Here is a 17,438-nt window from a genome sequence, read left to right as displayed (position 1 = left end):
ATATTTACACGACTATGTCGAGTGTCCAATACATACATAACTTAGTATCTATATTTCACTGTAACAATTTTGTAGAGATCCCGTCATTTTTATCACATTGTTATAAAATTATTATGTATTGTATTTATTTTTTTATTTATTGTTTTATATTAAATCAAAATAACCATTCGTCATGTCTCAGCCATAAATGCCACCATTTATTTGCCTACATATTTTTATATTTTAATATAAAACATCGTATAATATCAACAGACGCTGAAAATAAATACATAATTATTATTATTACATATTTCCAAATATTAAAACTAATGAAAATATAATATATATATATATATATATATATATATATATATATATATATATAATAATTTATTTCAGGCACTGATTGACCCATAAAAATGTAATCACATGACAGGTCGTACAACAATGACAAAGACAAACTGCAAATATATATTTATATACATTATATAATTTAATATTTCTTTTATTTTTATTATTAATTTAAATCTTCATAAAAGACTGGTTGCTGACTTAATAATTCCAATACATAAGTTTTTATACAATATAAACATAAAAAAAACTATAATAATTTACGTATACGTACGTAATATAAAAAATATTTTTATGATTTAATCATTACCTAAATAACAGACAGACAGACATACCCCAAACAGAGGAAACTTCAAAAATGTTCCATTTTGGTACATTACACATAAATGTAAATTTAGAACTACTTCCATTGAAACTTATAAGGTAAGCACTTTAGAAACAAATAATTCAAATATGATCGATTTCGCTAAATAATTATTAACACAAAAATTGATTTCCCAAAAATTCCCATGGGACCGGGGACTAAATGAATCCACGCGAGCAAAGACGCGGGAATCAGTTAACAGCTAGTAACACTGTATAAGTTGTCAATGTGTTTTATAAATAAACTACTATTAGCCACCAGGGCCCGATCTAGAAATGAGGGGGGGGGGGGGATAAACATGTAAATATTTAGAACGCAGCAAAATTAGTTCACTGCGAATCAACATGTTATGATAATAATAAATATATCTGGACAAGTTCCATAGCGCAAAATAAACAGAGCACTACTATAGGAACTTGAATATATTTCATTTTTTTTTAATACGTATTATAAAAAAAATAACACCCAGAATAATATAAACATACAACTATATGTACTGTTTGGTGGTCAAACCCGCGACCTTTTAAAAAGTGACAGTTTAACTGCCACACCACGAAAGTCATTATTAAAAAGCGCGGCACATATAAAATATTGCCCGGTACGGCAAACTAGATCGGGCACTGTTGCCAACATTCAAATATTGGTTCCTAGATCGTTACTGCAACTATGCGGAGTCCTGTAACAGTGACGAGGCGAAAATCTGCTGCAAGATGTGTGGTAGTGAAGCAACGTCCATACACACGTGACCGCGTCCCGCCGGCAGATGGCGCAATAATCTGGTGATAATACAAATTCAGATTTTTATACAAATTATGACATTTTAATACTATTATCTGACCATTATCTATTCTAGGCAAACAGCAGACAAATCTACCGGTAGATACGTTTACGATACAACACATATGAGAACAAAACGTGAGATATTAAGGTTTCGTTCTTTCCAATGTATGCGACACAGAGATTCGTATATTGCAAAAGGGACTAGTGGAAAAAGGCCACAATCGCCTATATTTATTTACAATTACCCAGTAATTTCATTGCCATATTCCACCTTTCAAATAGAAATAGCCCTGTTAATACAGCTTGGGAGGAGGGGAAGGGATTGTTAGTAATGGCCCTCCCATTACTAACAATCCCTAAGGCCCCATTGCTATCAATATACCTTATCAGGTCGACCTTCACGCGGTTCCCCCTGGACTAAACCATCGTGACTAATTTATCGTTGAATTCGTCACGATAGGCTAACTGACATGCATTCATCCTCATCTATCATCGCTCACTAGTACTTCACCAGCGTGTACCGATAGCTCAGGCGACTTTACCATTCCATTAGTACCCATTTAAGTACAGCATGGGGACAAAAACGCGAGTACGACAGTACTATAGTATTACTTAATGCTAAGGCACTACACAGTGTATAACGACGTGGATTAGATATGAACCATATCGGTACCGCTCCCATATCTATATATTGGGAACATTAAAGTATTGACGGCGGAAAAAAGTTCATCGCCCATTTCAATATCGCCTCCACCAGTCGGATATCTAATTCATTTTGATCAGGTGGTATACCATGAAACGAAATTCCGAATTTTCGGGCTCAATTTTGTATTTTCGACACATCGAAAACAAAAAATCGACCCAGTAAATGGAGCTTAACATTTCGTTCATTATAAATCATATAATAAAGATATTTTAACATTTTTAATATTTTTAAACGCCATGTATTATGTAATTTTAAAATATAAATTTCTGTTTCATTCGTGCCCGAAGTTTCGGAAAATATTTCATGGTAGGCCCTCAGGTTCTTCATTTCTACATTATATACATTGGACAGCCGATATTTAAAATATCCGTTATCGGAACAATATATAGTTATAATATCAATATATAGATATTGCTATATATTACTCATCCCCAATGTGGATTTACAAATCAAGCTACCGAAATTTTGTTCCCTAACTTAAAATTTCTTTTATTAAAATATATAATTCTTAATAACCTTAACAGTATAAGCAAACAATTTTGTACGTTATTCTTTAGAGTATAAAGATAAAATTTGTTTAATACTTACGTGGAAGCCTCATCTCCCAAACTGCCGATGAATATAACGTGCGCGTGAACTCTGTTATCTGATGTCAGAATGGTACCCAACTCCTCGGGCTGTATGCCGTATCTAAAACAAACAAACATGGCTTTTGTTTATATATAAACATTATTAGAATCGTGAATTGTCGACCTCGTGCACGCACACACGCTTATTCTTGCAGAAGCTGCTGTAATATGCATTTATTTATTTATTTTGCTACGTATTTAGTTATTTTTTTAGTTATTATTATTATTACTATTTTTATTTTTAGTATTTTTTAACCCCTGTGTGGGTGCTATCATATATTTGTGCAAAATAAAGTTTCTTACTTTCTTCATTTTAAATCTCATAGTTCATATACATTAAAACGCAATACGCCTTTTATTTTTACCCCTCAACTACAATACAGGCAGATTCAGCTCAGCTAATGGTAAGTGACTACCGGCGCCTACCGTGATTAGCCACAACACCAGAGGAATTTCAGATGTGCTGCCGGCCTATTAAAAAGGCCTATTAAATTATTATTTCCGAACCGATACGACAACATAACCTTCAAGAAAAGAGTATATTCCTTTTTAAAAGGCCGGCAGCACACCTGCAATGCCGCTGGTGTTGTGGGTGATCATGGGCGGCGGTAGTCACTTACCATCAGGTGAGCCGCATGCTCGTTTGCCCCCTGTGTTGTAAAAAAAAAAAAAAAAAAAAAAGGAATATGCTCTTTCTAGGAAGTTATAATGTCGTATCGGTCCAGAGATACTGCTGCTGGAAGTAATTCCAAAGAGTGGTTGTGCGTAAAAGAAAGTGCCTTGAAAAGCGCACGGTAGAGGACCGCCACTCGTCCAGATGGTTGGGATGGGACTTAACCTGCCTCCACCATAAGCTCCCTTAAGCCCAATTTACACTCAGCCCGAGTGGGCAGGAAAGTGAGCACGGAAGTGAGCACGGAAGTAAGCACGGAAGTGAGCAGCGCGAGAGTGTAAACACGATACTTCCCATGCCATTGGCGCTGCCAACGATTGTCGGTTTTGCGTGCGCGAGTCACTGGCAGCGCGAGTGGCAGCGTGTGCTTACATTCAGCCCTCTCGCTCAGTTCTCGCCCGGTATAGTAGTAATTACGTCGTTCGATTCGATGAATTTTTTGATCCACCATCGTCTTTTCACAACGTTTAAATAATTCATTACACTAAGCAGACATTCAGCTGTTGCCGCAGCAACCTTGACGTCCGCCATCTTTGCGAGTCGCCCGGTAAATAAGTATGAGGGCTGGAGTGTAAACGACACTCACTCGCGTCGACTCCCGTCGACGCTGACGCGGCAATATTTCCGGCAGCGCGAGTGGCAGGGAAAACGGCTGAATGTAAACGTAGCTTTAGTCGCCTCTTACAACATCCTCGGGAAAGGAAGGGGTGGCCTATTCCTTGCCTGGACCACACAGCCAAAATACTCTCATTTAAACCCATTTAAGCTTATTTATTTATTTTTTTATTTATTTATTTCTTGCATTCCATAATAATTAATTAATACATAATACATAATTATTACATAAGGTTTCAATTATGGACCCTGTTGGGCACAGCAAGTAGGAGAGAGGAGGACAACACTTTTTTCACTTTCGAAATAGTATATCACGATAAGTACGTATTTTCTTATTATTATTATTCATTATTTAAGTATTGGTGTGTAACTATTCATATCGTAATTGTTATTAGTATTATATAGTTATTTAATTGATTAACAGATATAAAACATCCTAAATATCATATTTATAGTAATAGCAGGATAACTATACCTTCTAAGGTTAGCATCAGACAATACAATCACAATAGCCTCGTCAGCGTCTTCGTTGGCGAGCGACGAGATGGCGTGCTTGGTCGCGGGCAGCGTGTTGTCGCCCGTCCAACAGAACTGCGAGTGCGCGTGCATTGTACGGATGATCTGTAACAAAAGACACATAATGTCCAATAAATCTGTTTGTAAGACTTTTTTTTTTATACAACTTAGAATGGCAAACACGCTTACGGTTCACCTGATGGAAAGTGGTAACCGTCGCCTATAGACATAAGCAGTCCCATGGACATAACAGAGTATACTGTTTCGCCCATGATACCCCCCATGCGTTGCTATTCCTGAGGACTCAGGTGTTATTCCTCTGTACCCAGTAAATTCACGCCATATCCCACCCTACAAACCGAAACAGAGCCATGCAAACACAACTGCTTCACGATAGAAACACGAATGAGACAGAGGTACCCAAACAATCGACTTTTGTACAAAGTCTCTCTCTGGTTTCTAAAGTTTCAGTCAATTCAACTGAACGGTTATTTTTTGGCATTTTATATCGGATTCTTTAGATTGATATAACTTTTTTATTTATGAACCTATTGAAATTAACACTAAATGTTAAGTGAATCAAAGCGCAACGCATTTAAGAAAACCGCACTCAAATCGGTTAAACAATTTCTGAGATTAGCGTGCATAAACGTACAGACAAACAAACAAAACTCTAAAAATCATTGTTTTGGGTTCTATTGCATTCATAAAGCCCCCCTATAATAGTTTTTTATATATCTTCCATGTACGTTACGTTACGTTTCTTGTACACTTTGGTATAAAAGCTATAATGTAGTTTTCATTTCACGTTCCATGTAACTCCGTAACACTCACCTGTAACCTCTGCTTCTCGTTCTCCGGCGGCTGGTCGACCCTCACCAGCTCGAGGGCGTGATCCTCGCCAGAGTGCGCATACATGTCATACCGGATACGCGCCTCGTACCCTCGGAGGGCCTCCATCATCAGCACCACCGCTTCCATGGAACGCTCCAGGCGGCCGTCGTACGAATTAAACCTGATTGATAAATTATATTTTTAAGCAAGTGGAAGAGATTCTAAATTCGTCTGCAAATTTTTCTAGTCATATTTCAGAATTAAATTGCCAATACTAAACCGATTTTGATATTAATTTCTCAATCTATAGAGTTATTCTTGTGCATGATCTCATATGAACAGCACTATCATACCTACTTTTACAACAATTAGTCCATTACATTGTCTTGAAAAGAATACTCTTAGCAATAAGACCGCCTTACTATACTTATACAATTGTATCGTTGTGATTGTAAATTGCCTTGCTTATTTCCTATATTGTATAATGCAAATAAACTATACTGATTCATTCATATATTGACGATTTAAGCTGATCATCTTTGCAGAGGAATAATTGCTTGATGTGAAATAAAATCATGATACACGATTCCATGTTCCAAATTCAAATATTTTAAGTCTATGTTGTAACTAGCGCCACATTTCGCCAATTTTCGGTCGCCGATCATCCGCCACGGAACTCCAATACATCAATTGGAAACAGTTTGCCTACTACTAGTCACAGGGGGGAAAGGCATTGTTAGTAATGGGGTCAAATAGCCCTATTACTAGCAATATACCCTATCAGGTCGACCACCACGTGGTTCCCCCTGGAAACCATCGTGACTAATTCTAGTTTAATTCGTCAGGATGGGCTAACTGACCTACTTTCATCTTCATCTGTCATCCCTCACTGGTGCCCCGCCAGTGTATACCAATAGCGCAGACGGGGTTACCATACCATTATCACTCATTAAAAAAAAAAACTACTGGTCACACTGCGCGAAAGATCGGTCATTACGTCAATGCAACGCTGTGGATCGCTCACGCCCTGTATCTGTTCAGTCGCTAGCGCAGTGATCTCCTATAGGCGGTATCGGTAACGATGCACTGCATGTTTTCTACTACATTCATATGTGATGCGTCACACGCGACGGTTGGTATTTGATTGGACGCATAGGTAATTCATGTAACCGAAGATTGGCAACTGGAGACACGCTGAATATGGCACTAACTCAAATCATCTTTATGTAAATAGTCTATCTACAAGGTCTTTTAAATTAATACCATGAGGTATCCCTACATTCAAAAAGAATAACTAAATACCTGTACATGCTGCCCGAGACATCGAGCACCAGCCGCAGCCGCTTGGGCCGCGCAGGCGGAGCACCCGGCGGTGGTTCTTGTTCCGCTCGCCGCCGATAGATGGCGCGCTCACCAGCCAGACCTGCACCACCAAACACATTCAAGTTTAGAACGAACTGTAAAGAAAAATAGAGTTGAAAATCAATAAAGGAAATAATTGTATATATAAATAATATATATCACATCACATTAGCCACTAGCCCTCCACTGCTGAACACACGAGGGACACTTTGTACAAAAGTCGATTGCTTGGGTACCTCTATCCCATTCGTGTTTCTACCGTGAAGCAGTTGTATTTGCATGGCTGTGTTTCGGTTTGAAGGGTGGGATATGGCGTGAATTTACAGGAATATCACCTGAGTCCTCAGGAATGGCAACGCATGGGGGGTATTATGGGCGAAACAGTATTCTCTGTTGTGTCCATGGTACTGCTCATGTCTATAAGCGACGGTTACAACTTTCCATCAGGTGGACCGTCAGCTTGTTTGCCATTTTAAGTTGTATATAAAAAAAAAGAAAACACGAATGAACACATAAGGAGGGTTTTACCAGTAGTTGTCAGGCTTGGTAGGCGGGTTGACAACCGAATTTAGGCTTGGGTGGTGTTTTAAGAGTGACACTGCCGTCCATTCCTCGCCTATTAAATTCCCTTAGTCGCATCTTACGACACACAGAGGAAAGGAAAAGGTAGCGTATTCCACGCTGGGACCACACGAACTGGCATGAAGATATTGAACTAACAGAAAGATAAAATTATTTCATCGTTCTTACCTTCTATAATTTTGCCGTCGTCAAGTTCCCCGCTGGTCTGGTGTCGACTCCATTCTCGTTCTTTCTTCTTGGCCTGTAATTCAGCTAAAACTCCACGCAGAGCACCAATCTAGAGATATCAAAATTTATTTCATTGTTATGAAAAATTAATCATATATGTATAGCTACATATAATAGCTACTGGAAGGAGACCTGTGCCCAATAAAATTTCCAATATCAATTCAACTTAATAGAAGATAGGCGTATTAAACCTCGTTCTTTGATTTCTTTTTAACTCTATTTTTTATTATTATTATATCAGCCGTTAGTTGTTCACTGCTGGTGGTCTACCATGGAATGAAATTCCGAATTTTCGGGCTCAATTTCATGTTTTTGTTCGTACCAATATCGCCCCAGTAAATGGAGTTTAACATTACGTTCATCATAAATCCTATCCTAATAGACCAGAGGAACGATATTTTAATATTTTTAATAATTTTAAACGGTATGTATTATGTAATTGGAACATCAAATTTCTGTTTTGTTCGTCCCCGAAATTTCGGAAAATATTTTGTGGTAGGCCCTCTGTTACTAGCAATATACACTATTATCAGGTCGACTTCCACGTGGTTCCCTCTGGAAGCTATCGTGGTTAATTCTTGCATTCATCACGATGGACCAACTGACCTTGTTTTATGTCCATCTATTATCCCTCACTGGACCTCGCCAGCGTATATCGATAGCAAAGGCAAAGCTACCATATCATTTTCACCTATAAAAACATCACCAAATCCTAACTGCGGTGCCAACCCGACTGCCAAGCGTGGCATGGCAACTTTCCTTATGGGGAAAGCCTCTATCCAGAGGGCCTACCATGAAATATATTCCGAAATTTCATTCCATGGTAGGCCCCCAGAACTCTTAATAGGATTATTATCCTTTTCCCCTCGATTTGGTTATGTTTTATGAGGGACGCTGCTGCCGATCCCTCGGCCATTAAATTCCCTTACTCGCCCTTTACGACACTCACAGTAAGGGGTAACCTATTCTATGCCGAGGCTCACACAGCGTATTATTTTCTGTATAAAGGATACCACTGAGTAGACCAACAAGCATACAGGCCACCTAATAGGAATCAGTTCTCAAAGCCTATGAACACCTGCAATTCCGGGGCTATTGCTCGCAGGTTGCCGACCCTGAACAAATCTCTGTTCCTTTTTGTAAAATCCAATACTGTAGTCTCTTGGTGTGGTATATACCAACCTGAGGTTGTACCGCTTTGAGGAACTGCCCGTACAAGTTGGCATCGTACTCGCTCATTTTGATCTCTTTCAGTCGCTCCTCGAATGCCTTCCTGTTCATTTCGCGGGCTGCCTTCTTCACGTGTTCTGGCACGTCGTCCTTTTCCGCTTGTGATAGCTAAGAGTGGAAAAGAAAAAAAAATTACTATATTTAAAATGAAGCCTTTTTTTAATTAAGAGTTATGTAAGGTTAATATAAATGCAGGTGGCTCGGGACCATTCCTTATGGCAGCCTATGAGGGAGGCCTATTATCAGCAATGGACAGTTAATGGCTGATATGATGATGATGAATATACAGGAACATCTACGTATTTATTTATTTATACTTTTGCACACAATAAAATATGTCTACAGAGCGGACTTAATGTCTAATGGCATTCTCTACGAATCAACGGTTACGCTAAACAGAGAGAGTAAATGGCGGTGCATTGATTTAACAATTGATTTAATATATTTTAGCTACAATATGTACAACATCAGATTAAGAGATCGACGGACAACTTCAAAAATAAGAAAAAGAACTAAGATCAGTGACGTGTTACAAAAAATAAGAAAACTTAAATGGAATTGGACTGGACATATAATGAGAACCAACAAAGAAAAATGGACGAAGGATATAATAGAGTGGTATCCTAGAAATGGGAAAAGACAACGAGGAGGGCAAATCAAAAGATGGGAGGACGATTTACCTAAAGAATGGAGAAAGTCAGCCAGGGATAGAGGAAAGTGGAAGCAATTGGGGGAGGCCTATGTCGACAGACCTGACCAACATAATGGTTGTTAGTAAGCTAGCTTAGTAATAAGTAGTATGTAAGTTAAAGTAAAATTGTGGTCAGAGAATAAAGGCTTTATTATATATATTATTATATATTATATAGCTACAATATCTATATATGGGCCCTCTATCAAATATATTATGGTAAATATCAGTTATCCAATATATGATATTAAAATGAAGCATCAGATCGAAATTAATATAGATATTCTACTGATATGGCTGCTATCAAAATTTGCCCCCGCCCCTTTTCCCCGCCACTTCTTTCCGCCCTTTTTTCCCCTCCTTTCATTCCCAATTGAACCTTTCCAGAATGACTCAGGCGGGGTTACTAGTATAAAATGAACCAAAAAAACTATTTTCCACGATCACCAGGCTGTTTGTAACCTGGTGATCAAATATCAGACCGTACCTGGTGCACGTCATGTCCCTTGTCGAGGCGGTAGGGCCCGCCCTTGCCGCCTAGGCCGGCGGTATCGCGGCCGCCAGTGCCGCCCGCCCACGTGTTGCCGCCCACGTGCGGTTCGTTTTTCGGATCCTCCTTGCCATGTTTGGGAGATGACACGTCCTTCCTATAATCAATAATTGCCCATATACTTACAACGAATAACGGAATGGAACAAGAATCCCATATCGACAAAACGAAGGACAGATTTTAGCAAAACTTATATTACAATGTAAGTACAACCATATTCACTTACGTAAGTATATTTTTTTTATCAAGAAAGCGCGACTAATTTCGGGACCATACGCGACCCTTAGTAACCCTTACTAGTAGGGGGGGGGGGGGATTGTTAGTAATGGAGACTGAGAATCCCACAGCTAGCAGTATACCCAACCAGATCGACCTCCTCGCGGTTCTCCCTAGAAACTATCATGGTTAATTCCTGATGAATTCATCATGATGGGCTAACTGGCCTGTTTTCATTCTCATCTATCACTCTTAACTGGTACTCCGCCAGCGTATCCCGTTAGCGCAGGCGGGGTTACCATACCATTTTCACCCATCAAAAAAACCCTTACTAGTTGAACTTTCTCGACATAAATACGAATAAGTCAAACCGATTATTCTTACATTAAAATATGTTATATATTATTATTATTATATAATTTTATATATTACTTACGAAACATTTAACAAAACTTGTCAACTTGAGTATTTATATTCCACTTAATAGCAGAAGCCATGAAACAGTACTTACATGGCTTTGTTTCGGTTCAAAGTGTGTGATATGACAGTACAACGCTTTAATCACCAGAAATAGGACACGTACCATGAATGCCATAGTATATTCTATAACGTCCGGTGGGTTATTCGCTTGTTTGTTATTTTTATTCACATAAAAAAGAAGATAAGGTACGAACTGAAATCATACGCTGAAAGTTCCGTACATTAAATAAAATTTCTTTATGTACTTACAAATACGTTTATTTATATAATATATAGACACCTAATAGTTATACATATATCAGGTCATAACTGTGGTTAAAAACTGAAACGTATAACTAAGTTTGTTTTAGAAGGTTTTTTTCATAATTTCTTAAAAACTGGGGGTCTACCATAAAATGAAATTCTAAATTTTCGGATTTCATTTCGTGTTTTTGTTCATACCGAAATAGCCCTAATAAATTGAGCTTAACATTTCGTTCGTCGTAAATCCTACCATAATAGTCCAAAGGAGCGGTATTTTAACATTTTTATAAATTTTAAACGGTATATATCATGTAATTTTAACATGAAATTTGTGTTTCGTCCGACGTCGAAATTTCGAAAAACATTTGTGTACTAATTGCCAAGCGTGGCAATTACTGGCAAAACCCCTCCCAAGGGGGAGGCTTATATTCAGCAGTGGACAGTTAAAGGCTGGTATGATGTAGTAATTAGGAACATCGTTTTATTTTCCTATACTATTCACATATATCTTTGTAAACTGTAATTCAGATTTTTTTCAGATTTTGTCCAGTTTGGTTGTGCATGGAAGAAAGCGACACTTCACATATATCACAGTGAAGGTTATCTAATGCCCTTGACCTTGACACGAGACTACAGACCGCACAAACTGAGGGGTAACTGTACAAACCAATTTATGAGTGTATAATCGCTTCATATATTTCGCAGGAGGATAGTAGAATAAAAAAATAATAACAAAACACAATTAAAATTACACATAAGATTTATATTTACAAAAAAATAGGTTTTTCTATCAGTTGCCTAGAATCCATACTACAATGTCTACTTAATTTGGAACTAGATGGCGTTGTGTAGTGTCCCATAATAAAAAAATACTTACCCGCTTTTACTCTCTATTGTCATTTGCAGTTTCTTCAACGCTTCTTTGGACCTGCCCTCTAAAACGCCCTCTGTCGGTAGCCCACTAGCGTGTAGAACTTCAAGCAGCGTATCCGCCATATCTTTACTATATCTATCGAAGTCGAAAACGTTACCAATCGCAGTAGCTAAGTCTTCGTCAGGATATTTCTAGAAATAATATAAATCCCTTCAATCTTTTATAGTAAATCGTTGGTTATTTGATTAGAATTATTTTGTTTAATTCCGCTATCGTTAGTACCGAATTCGCAGTTTGTGCACTGAATGGGTAACACTAGGTTCCAAGCAGCCTATAACGGAAAGGAAGGAGCCCAATCTAAGCTGGGACCACGCGGCCATTAAATATAAACAGTAATAATTACCTGCAAATGCTTAACGATGTTGACCAGCTCGCGAGTAGAGTAGGGGTATGTTAGCTGCCCTTGGTCCGCCTTATCGCGGAGCACAGCGAAGGCTTTAACCAGCTTCTGCATGACATCAGTCGGCACATCAGGCCCGTACGACCGGAGCAGTTCCATCTCGGACTCGATAGATGGGTTATCGACCGCGTGACATGAGAACAGGTCCCCTGGATTGAAATGTACATTTATATAAATAATTATCCGTAAATGTTATGTATAATGTTATAAACACAGAGACTTAAAATGTTTCAAAGAAATAGTTATTGCATGGCTATTAAAATATATAATAAATTGTCTTATAATGTTAAAAATTTGACCAACGCACAGTTTAGGAGAAGATTGTTTGTTGATTGATGGTTGTTTCTATTCTGTGAAAGACTTTTTGAATAGGTGTAATTTGTGATACTTGATTACAGTTAATTTTATTAGTAGTTAATTTTAGTAGTATTTAGTAATTTGTTTACAGTGGTAAAGGCATAACATTGACTTATTATTCGTGATTGTAATTTGAAGTCATTGGTTTTGTTGATGTTATTATGACTTATTTTGGATATTATAAAAAAAAAAAACATTTACACACCGAAATGGTAAATATTGCTGAACAACTATAACTTAAGATCTGCTACTGGCTGTCACCAATATTTTGTAAATAAATTATTATTATTATTATAAACATGTTTATGCTAAATTTAATAATGTATATAGGAAACGAACCTGGAAAAGTATGTTGATACAAATATTAAATTAATTGCTCGATTTTAAAACTGAGTGTTTTTAACAACATCCTAACGTATCTTATAAATGCAAAAATAAGTTTGTTTGTTATGCTTACACCTAAATCGCTTAACCGATTATGATGGATTTAATGGATGGTATAAAGTTATTAATAAGTAATAAAGAATTAAAAAAATAAAACAAAGTTAGATGTGACATTGGAAACAGTTATAGGCTACCTTTTCTTGTAAAAAACTTATAGTAGTCGTTCGATTTTCTTTAAACCTCGCAGAATTATCGATTCAATAAATTGGACATTAACGAATAAACCCCAAATGGTTTTTTTTTTCTATTTTATGTTTATAGCATGTATTTCAATATATTTGTAAAAATTAATTTTATAAAAAAATGTGATATTTTTAAATATTTGGCTATTTAGAGATTTGTATGTTTGTTACTCAATCACTCTTAAATAGCTGAATGGATTTGAATGAAATTAATACACGGGTATGCAATAGCCTAACTAAACAAAAACGACATTTTATGTAAAGATTTACGGGAGGAAAGTCGCAGGATCAGCTAATAGAATAGAATAGTTAAGAACATACCTAGAGAAGCGAAGAAGTCATTGCCCAAGAACGGGAACCCTGGCCTATTGGCGAGCACGATCATCTTGAAGTCATCATGTACAGGAATGAAGGTTTCCGCATCCCCACCAGACGTATCAATCATATGCTTCGGTACAATTCTTCTTCCATCGCTAAGAATCATCTCACCGTTTTCCACTAAAGTCTTTAATATACACGTCACATGTGTAGGGGCCTTATCCGCTTCATCCACTACTAAGACGTGTCCATATTTAACCGCCTTCACTAGTGGAGAGTCTTCGTATATCACTACGCCATCTTTCACAGTTGGCTGCACTGTTAAAGACTGGACTGTGGTATCTCTATGCAGTTGTATATACTCCCTGGGTCGATTTAGAAGCTGCAACAGTCTATCTGCTATTTTATTCTTGCCCACTCCTTGGTTACCAACTAGGAGTAAATGGTTGCCTAGCAACAGATCCTGTAGTAGCCACTCCAACAATCTTATATGCTGTGGAACGTCATAGAACAATATATCAGGTACTTTCGTCAACGCCTGCGTTTTGTACACTTCAGTGCTTGTGTTGCCAATGGTTAAAACACCGTTTTGAACTGAGCAACTGACTTTTTTCTCGCTTGGGTTGCTGCCGAATGTGCCAAAGCGACTGGGTGCTTCGATGCCCACATTCTGACTAGCGCCATCTAGCGCCCGTCTAGCCAAATTAGGAAGGAATTTAGCTAAGAACGTTCTCTGTACTGTTTCGTAAGCGGACTCGGTCGGATATTTTGCCATTCTGCTTGCGATTCTTAGCAACTGTCGTGTGGAGAGAGATGTCGATAGATTTTTCAACGTACTATCTTCTGAATGTCTGAGTTCGTCTGCTAGATTAATTATTGAGTGCAGAGGTTCTGATATTTCACCGTACTGAAAACGAAATTATGAAAGTTTTGTTTAAATTCAATATACATACAAAATGAGGTATTTAGTGGCGTAACTATTTAACACACTCCCTTACTCCTTTTAACATCCGTATTTATGAATACGAGTTATTTCTACTACTAGAAAGCCTAAGTTAATTTCTGTAAGCATGTATATGATGAATGCCTGCCAAGTGTGGCAACTATTGGCAAAGCAGTTAACTCCTGATATAACATATGATAATACCTACTACTACCTGTTTCCTACGAGACAGGCTCGGCCAAGTGTAGGAATCAATGCTAAAAATTGTGGGTATAAAAACAAACTTTGTTAATAAATATATTTTTCATGATAGTAATTTCAGCTACTATTCGTCCATTATTGGCCGTAAGCCTTCCCCATAGACTACCATTAAGAACGGTCCTGAACCACCCTGATCCCCGCCAGGAATAGCGGAGCCGCTGGGAACTGGGGGTCGTTTTTTTACAGTGTTTACAATTTAGGGTGTTTTACTAGTAGTTGCCACGCTTGGCAGGCGGGTTGGCAACCACAGTTAGGTCTTGTGAGACATTTTAAGAGGGACACTGCTGCCCATCCCTCAACCATAAGGTCCCTTATAGTTGAGGGATGTTATTGCTGTTTTATTACATATGGTACGAGTTTTGCTGAGTATGAGACAGCATATTTATCTTTAAAAAAAACTATTACTTATTTGTTTTGTTTTCATTTGATACAATGTATTATTATTTTTAAAATAACACAATTAACATGGAAAGGTTTTGCTGGAAGAAATCTCTTATTAGAAATAAGCTCGCCTTTGTACATTATGTTTATAATGAATTGTAATTAACAGTATGTCTTGTACAATAAAGAATAAAGAAAGAATAAAGAATGTAAGTATAGATTACCCAGATTGTACTAACAGAAACAGCATGATAAATATAATAAAACAAGTTCTACTTACCAAGGCGGTGATGACAGAAATCTCCTCGGCCTTGCTGAGGTTTCTCATTTCGTGGAATATAAACAAACTTAGTATCTCTGGTGAGAGCCACTGCTGCCCGCGACCAAGGATCGGAGGTTCAGCCAACGCCACTATCCTGGAATAACAGATGCGTTAGTATGTTGTTAACGTAAGATTAAAATAATTCAGGTTTGTAATTAGTTTAAAACAATTTGTTTCATATAAAAACACCTTTTTAATTTTACTACAAAATGATCAATATTTATTATCAGTGGACACCACTATCACTACTTTCCTGGTTCAAACTAAAGGACTCTACATTAAGAAATCAGACAACAAACACCTGGTAACTTAACACAGAATACCCAAATTAGAGACAATAAATTATAAGAAAAATTCATTCATCAAAGCACTATGCAGACATCTGCGCTATTGACCCAATCAGAGTGACAGTAATAGTCGCAATACTCACTACTACTACTTACCACTAGGTGAGTAGTGATAGTGGTGGGTAGCGGTTATAGTAAGAAGCGGTAGTAGTGAGTAGCAATAAAGAGAGTAGTGGTAGTAGTGAGTAGTGATAGTAGTCAGTAGCAATAAAGAGAGTAGTGGTAGTAGTGTGTAGCAATAGTGTAGTGATAGTAGTGAGTAGCGCTAGTAATGAGTAGCGATAGTAGTGAGTAGTGGTAGTAGTGTGTAGAGTGAGTAGTAATAGTAGTAAACAACGGTAATAGTGACTAGGGGTAGTAGCGAACAGTGGTAATAATGAGTGATGGCAGTAGTGAGTAGTAGTAGTAGTGAACACTGGAAGTAGTAAATAGTAGTTCAAATGATGTTTTCCTCACCTAAAAGCAGGATGTATCCTCTTAACTCCGCTGTCGTCCAGTTGCTCCCGCGTGTGGCCAGCCGCGAGCAACTCGTCGTATCTGTCGTGTCGCAGCAGTCGCGTCCCGTCGTGCAATTGCAACTCGCGGTCGTGCACTAATCTGCCAACACAAATAATAACAATGTAATATCTCTAAATAAATTAATATTGAAAAGGAGAAATATTTGAAATTTATTTGTAATATTACTCAAAAATTGAGTATTAAGTATGAGTTTATTACTTAAAAGATGTTTAAAAAATTATTCGGCTATAGAAAGCTACGTTACTAACAAGTAACAAGTACAAAGTACAGCAAGGGACGAGTAAGTTGTATTTTGTTTAAGAAAAAAACCAGTGTGAAGATAAGTAGTAAATATTAAAGGTTGACAATGCTCTGATGCCTCTAGTGTTGCAAGTATACATGGGCAACGCTAGTTAATTTCCATTGAGATGAACTATAAACTCGTTTGCCTCCTAATGATAAAAAAATAATATAAAATAACTGTGCATGTAATCCTAGATTAACTAGATTAGTATATAGTAGTCGTATGGTACTTTAAGTATTAAACCACGCGTGTAAAGCCATGAGATACAGTTAGTCCTTATATAAAGATTAGAAAGTATGAAAGCATAACAGTTTTCAGTTTTCAGAAATGGCAACAAAGTTCATTCTATGATGGCCATGGTATTCATGATGTTTATGGTTACAGAAAACGGATATTACTTAGACTTGATAGAGTCAGTAGAGGGACCGTATGGCATGTCAAGTTGCCCATACCTGTGCAACACAGCAAGTGTACTGGGATGGATCCGATGCAATCCATCCAACACAGCTAGATGACCTTTCAATGCTGCATCCACCAACGCAGAGTTCTTCCACACCGTGTCTCCATTATCTAATGTAGTTCGCTGTTGCATCAGATCCCTGGCTGTCATGTCCTGATAAAGGACTATAGGCTCTATTGTATAACCCAATAAGGACGCTAATTGATTGACTAGAAGACTCTTGCCGCAGCCTTTTGGACCTGGGGAAAATAATATTAA

General features: G+C 37.6%; 1 protein-coding gene across 2 annotated transcripts in view; it reads right to left on the bottom strand.

Annotated features, from left to right (window-relative positions):
* Window positions 1-365: 365 nt before the first annotated feature.
* Window positions 366-17,438, bottom strand: part of LOC113516522 (von Willebrand factor A domain-containing protein 8) — a 42,139-nt gene continuing 25,066 nt past the window's right edge. For both annotated transcript variants that reach the window (XM_052897260.1, XM_052897261.1), the window contains exons 8-21: window positions 17,173-17,419; window positions 16,375-16,515; window positions 15,530-15,665; window positions 13,668-14,571; window positions 12,307-12,512; window positions 11,907-12,094; window positions 10,028-10,187; window positions 8,802-8,957; window positions 7,560-7,668; window positions 6,750-6,870; window positions 5,448-5,628; window positions 4,573-4,718; window positions 2,769-2,870; window positions 366-1,470 (exon numbers count right to left, since the gene is read on the bottom strand). In XM_052897260.1, coding sequence (XP_052753220.1) covers window positions 1,359-1,470; window positions 2,769-2,870; window positions 4,573-4,718; window positions 5,448-5,628; window positions 6,750-6,870; window positions 7,560-7,668; window positions 8,802-8,957; window positions 10,028-10,187; window positions 11,907-12,094; window positions 12,307-12,512; window positions 13,668-14,571; window positions 15,530-15,665; window positions 16,375-16,515; window positions 17,173-17,419 — 2,909 coding nt within the window. In that variant the 3' untranslated portion in view covers window positions 366-1,358. The remainder of the gene's footprint in view (window positions 1,471-2,768; window positions 2,871-4,572; window positions 4,719-5,447; window positions 5,629-6,749; window positions 6,871-7,559; window positions 7,669-8,801; window positions 8,958-10,027; window positions 10,188-11,906; window positions 12,095-12,306; window positions 12,513-13,667; window positions 14,572-15,529; window positions 15,666-16,374; window positions 16,516-17,172; window positions 17,420-17,438) is intronic.

This window comes from Galleria mellonella, unplaced genomic scaffold (genome assembly GCF_026898425.1).
Source record: "Galleria mellonella isolate WM207_F2 unplaced genomic scaffold, CSIRO_AGI_GalMel_v1 utg36, whole genome shotgun sequence".
Classification (NCBI taxonomy): Eukaryota; Metazoa; Arthropoda; class Insecta; order Lepidoptera; family Pyralidae; genus Galleria; species Galleria mellonella.
Note: the sequence above shows the minus strand (reverse complement) of the source record. Positions and strands in the feature narration are given on the sequence as shown.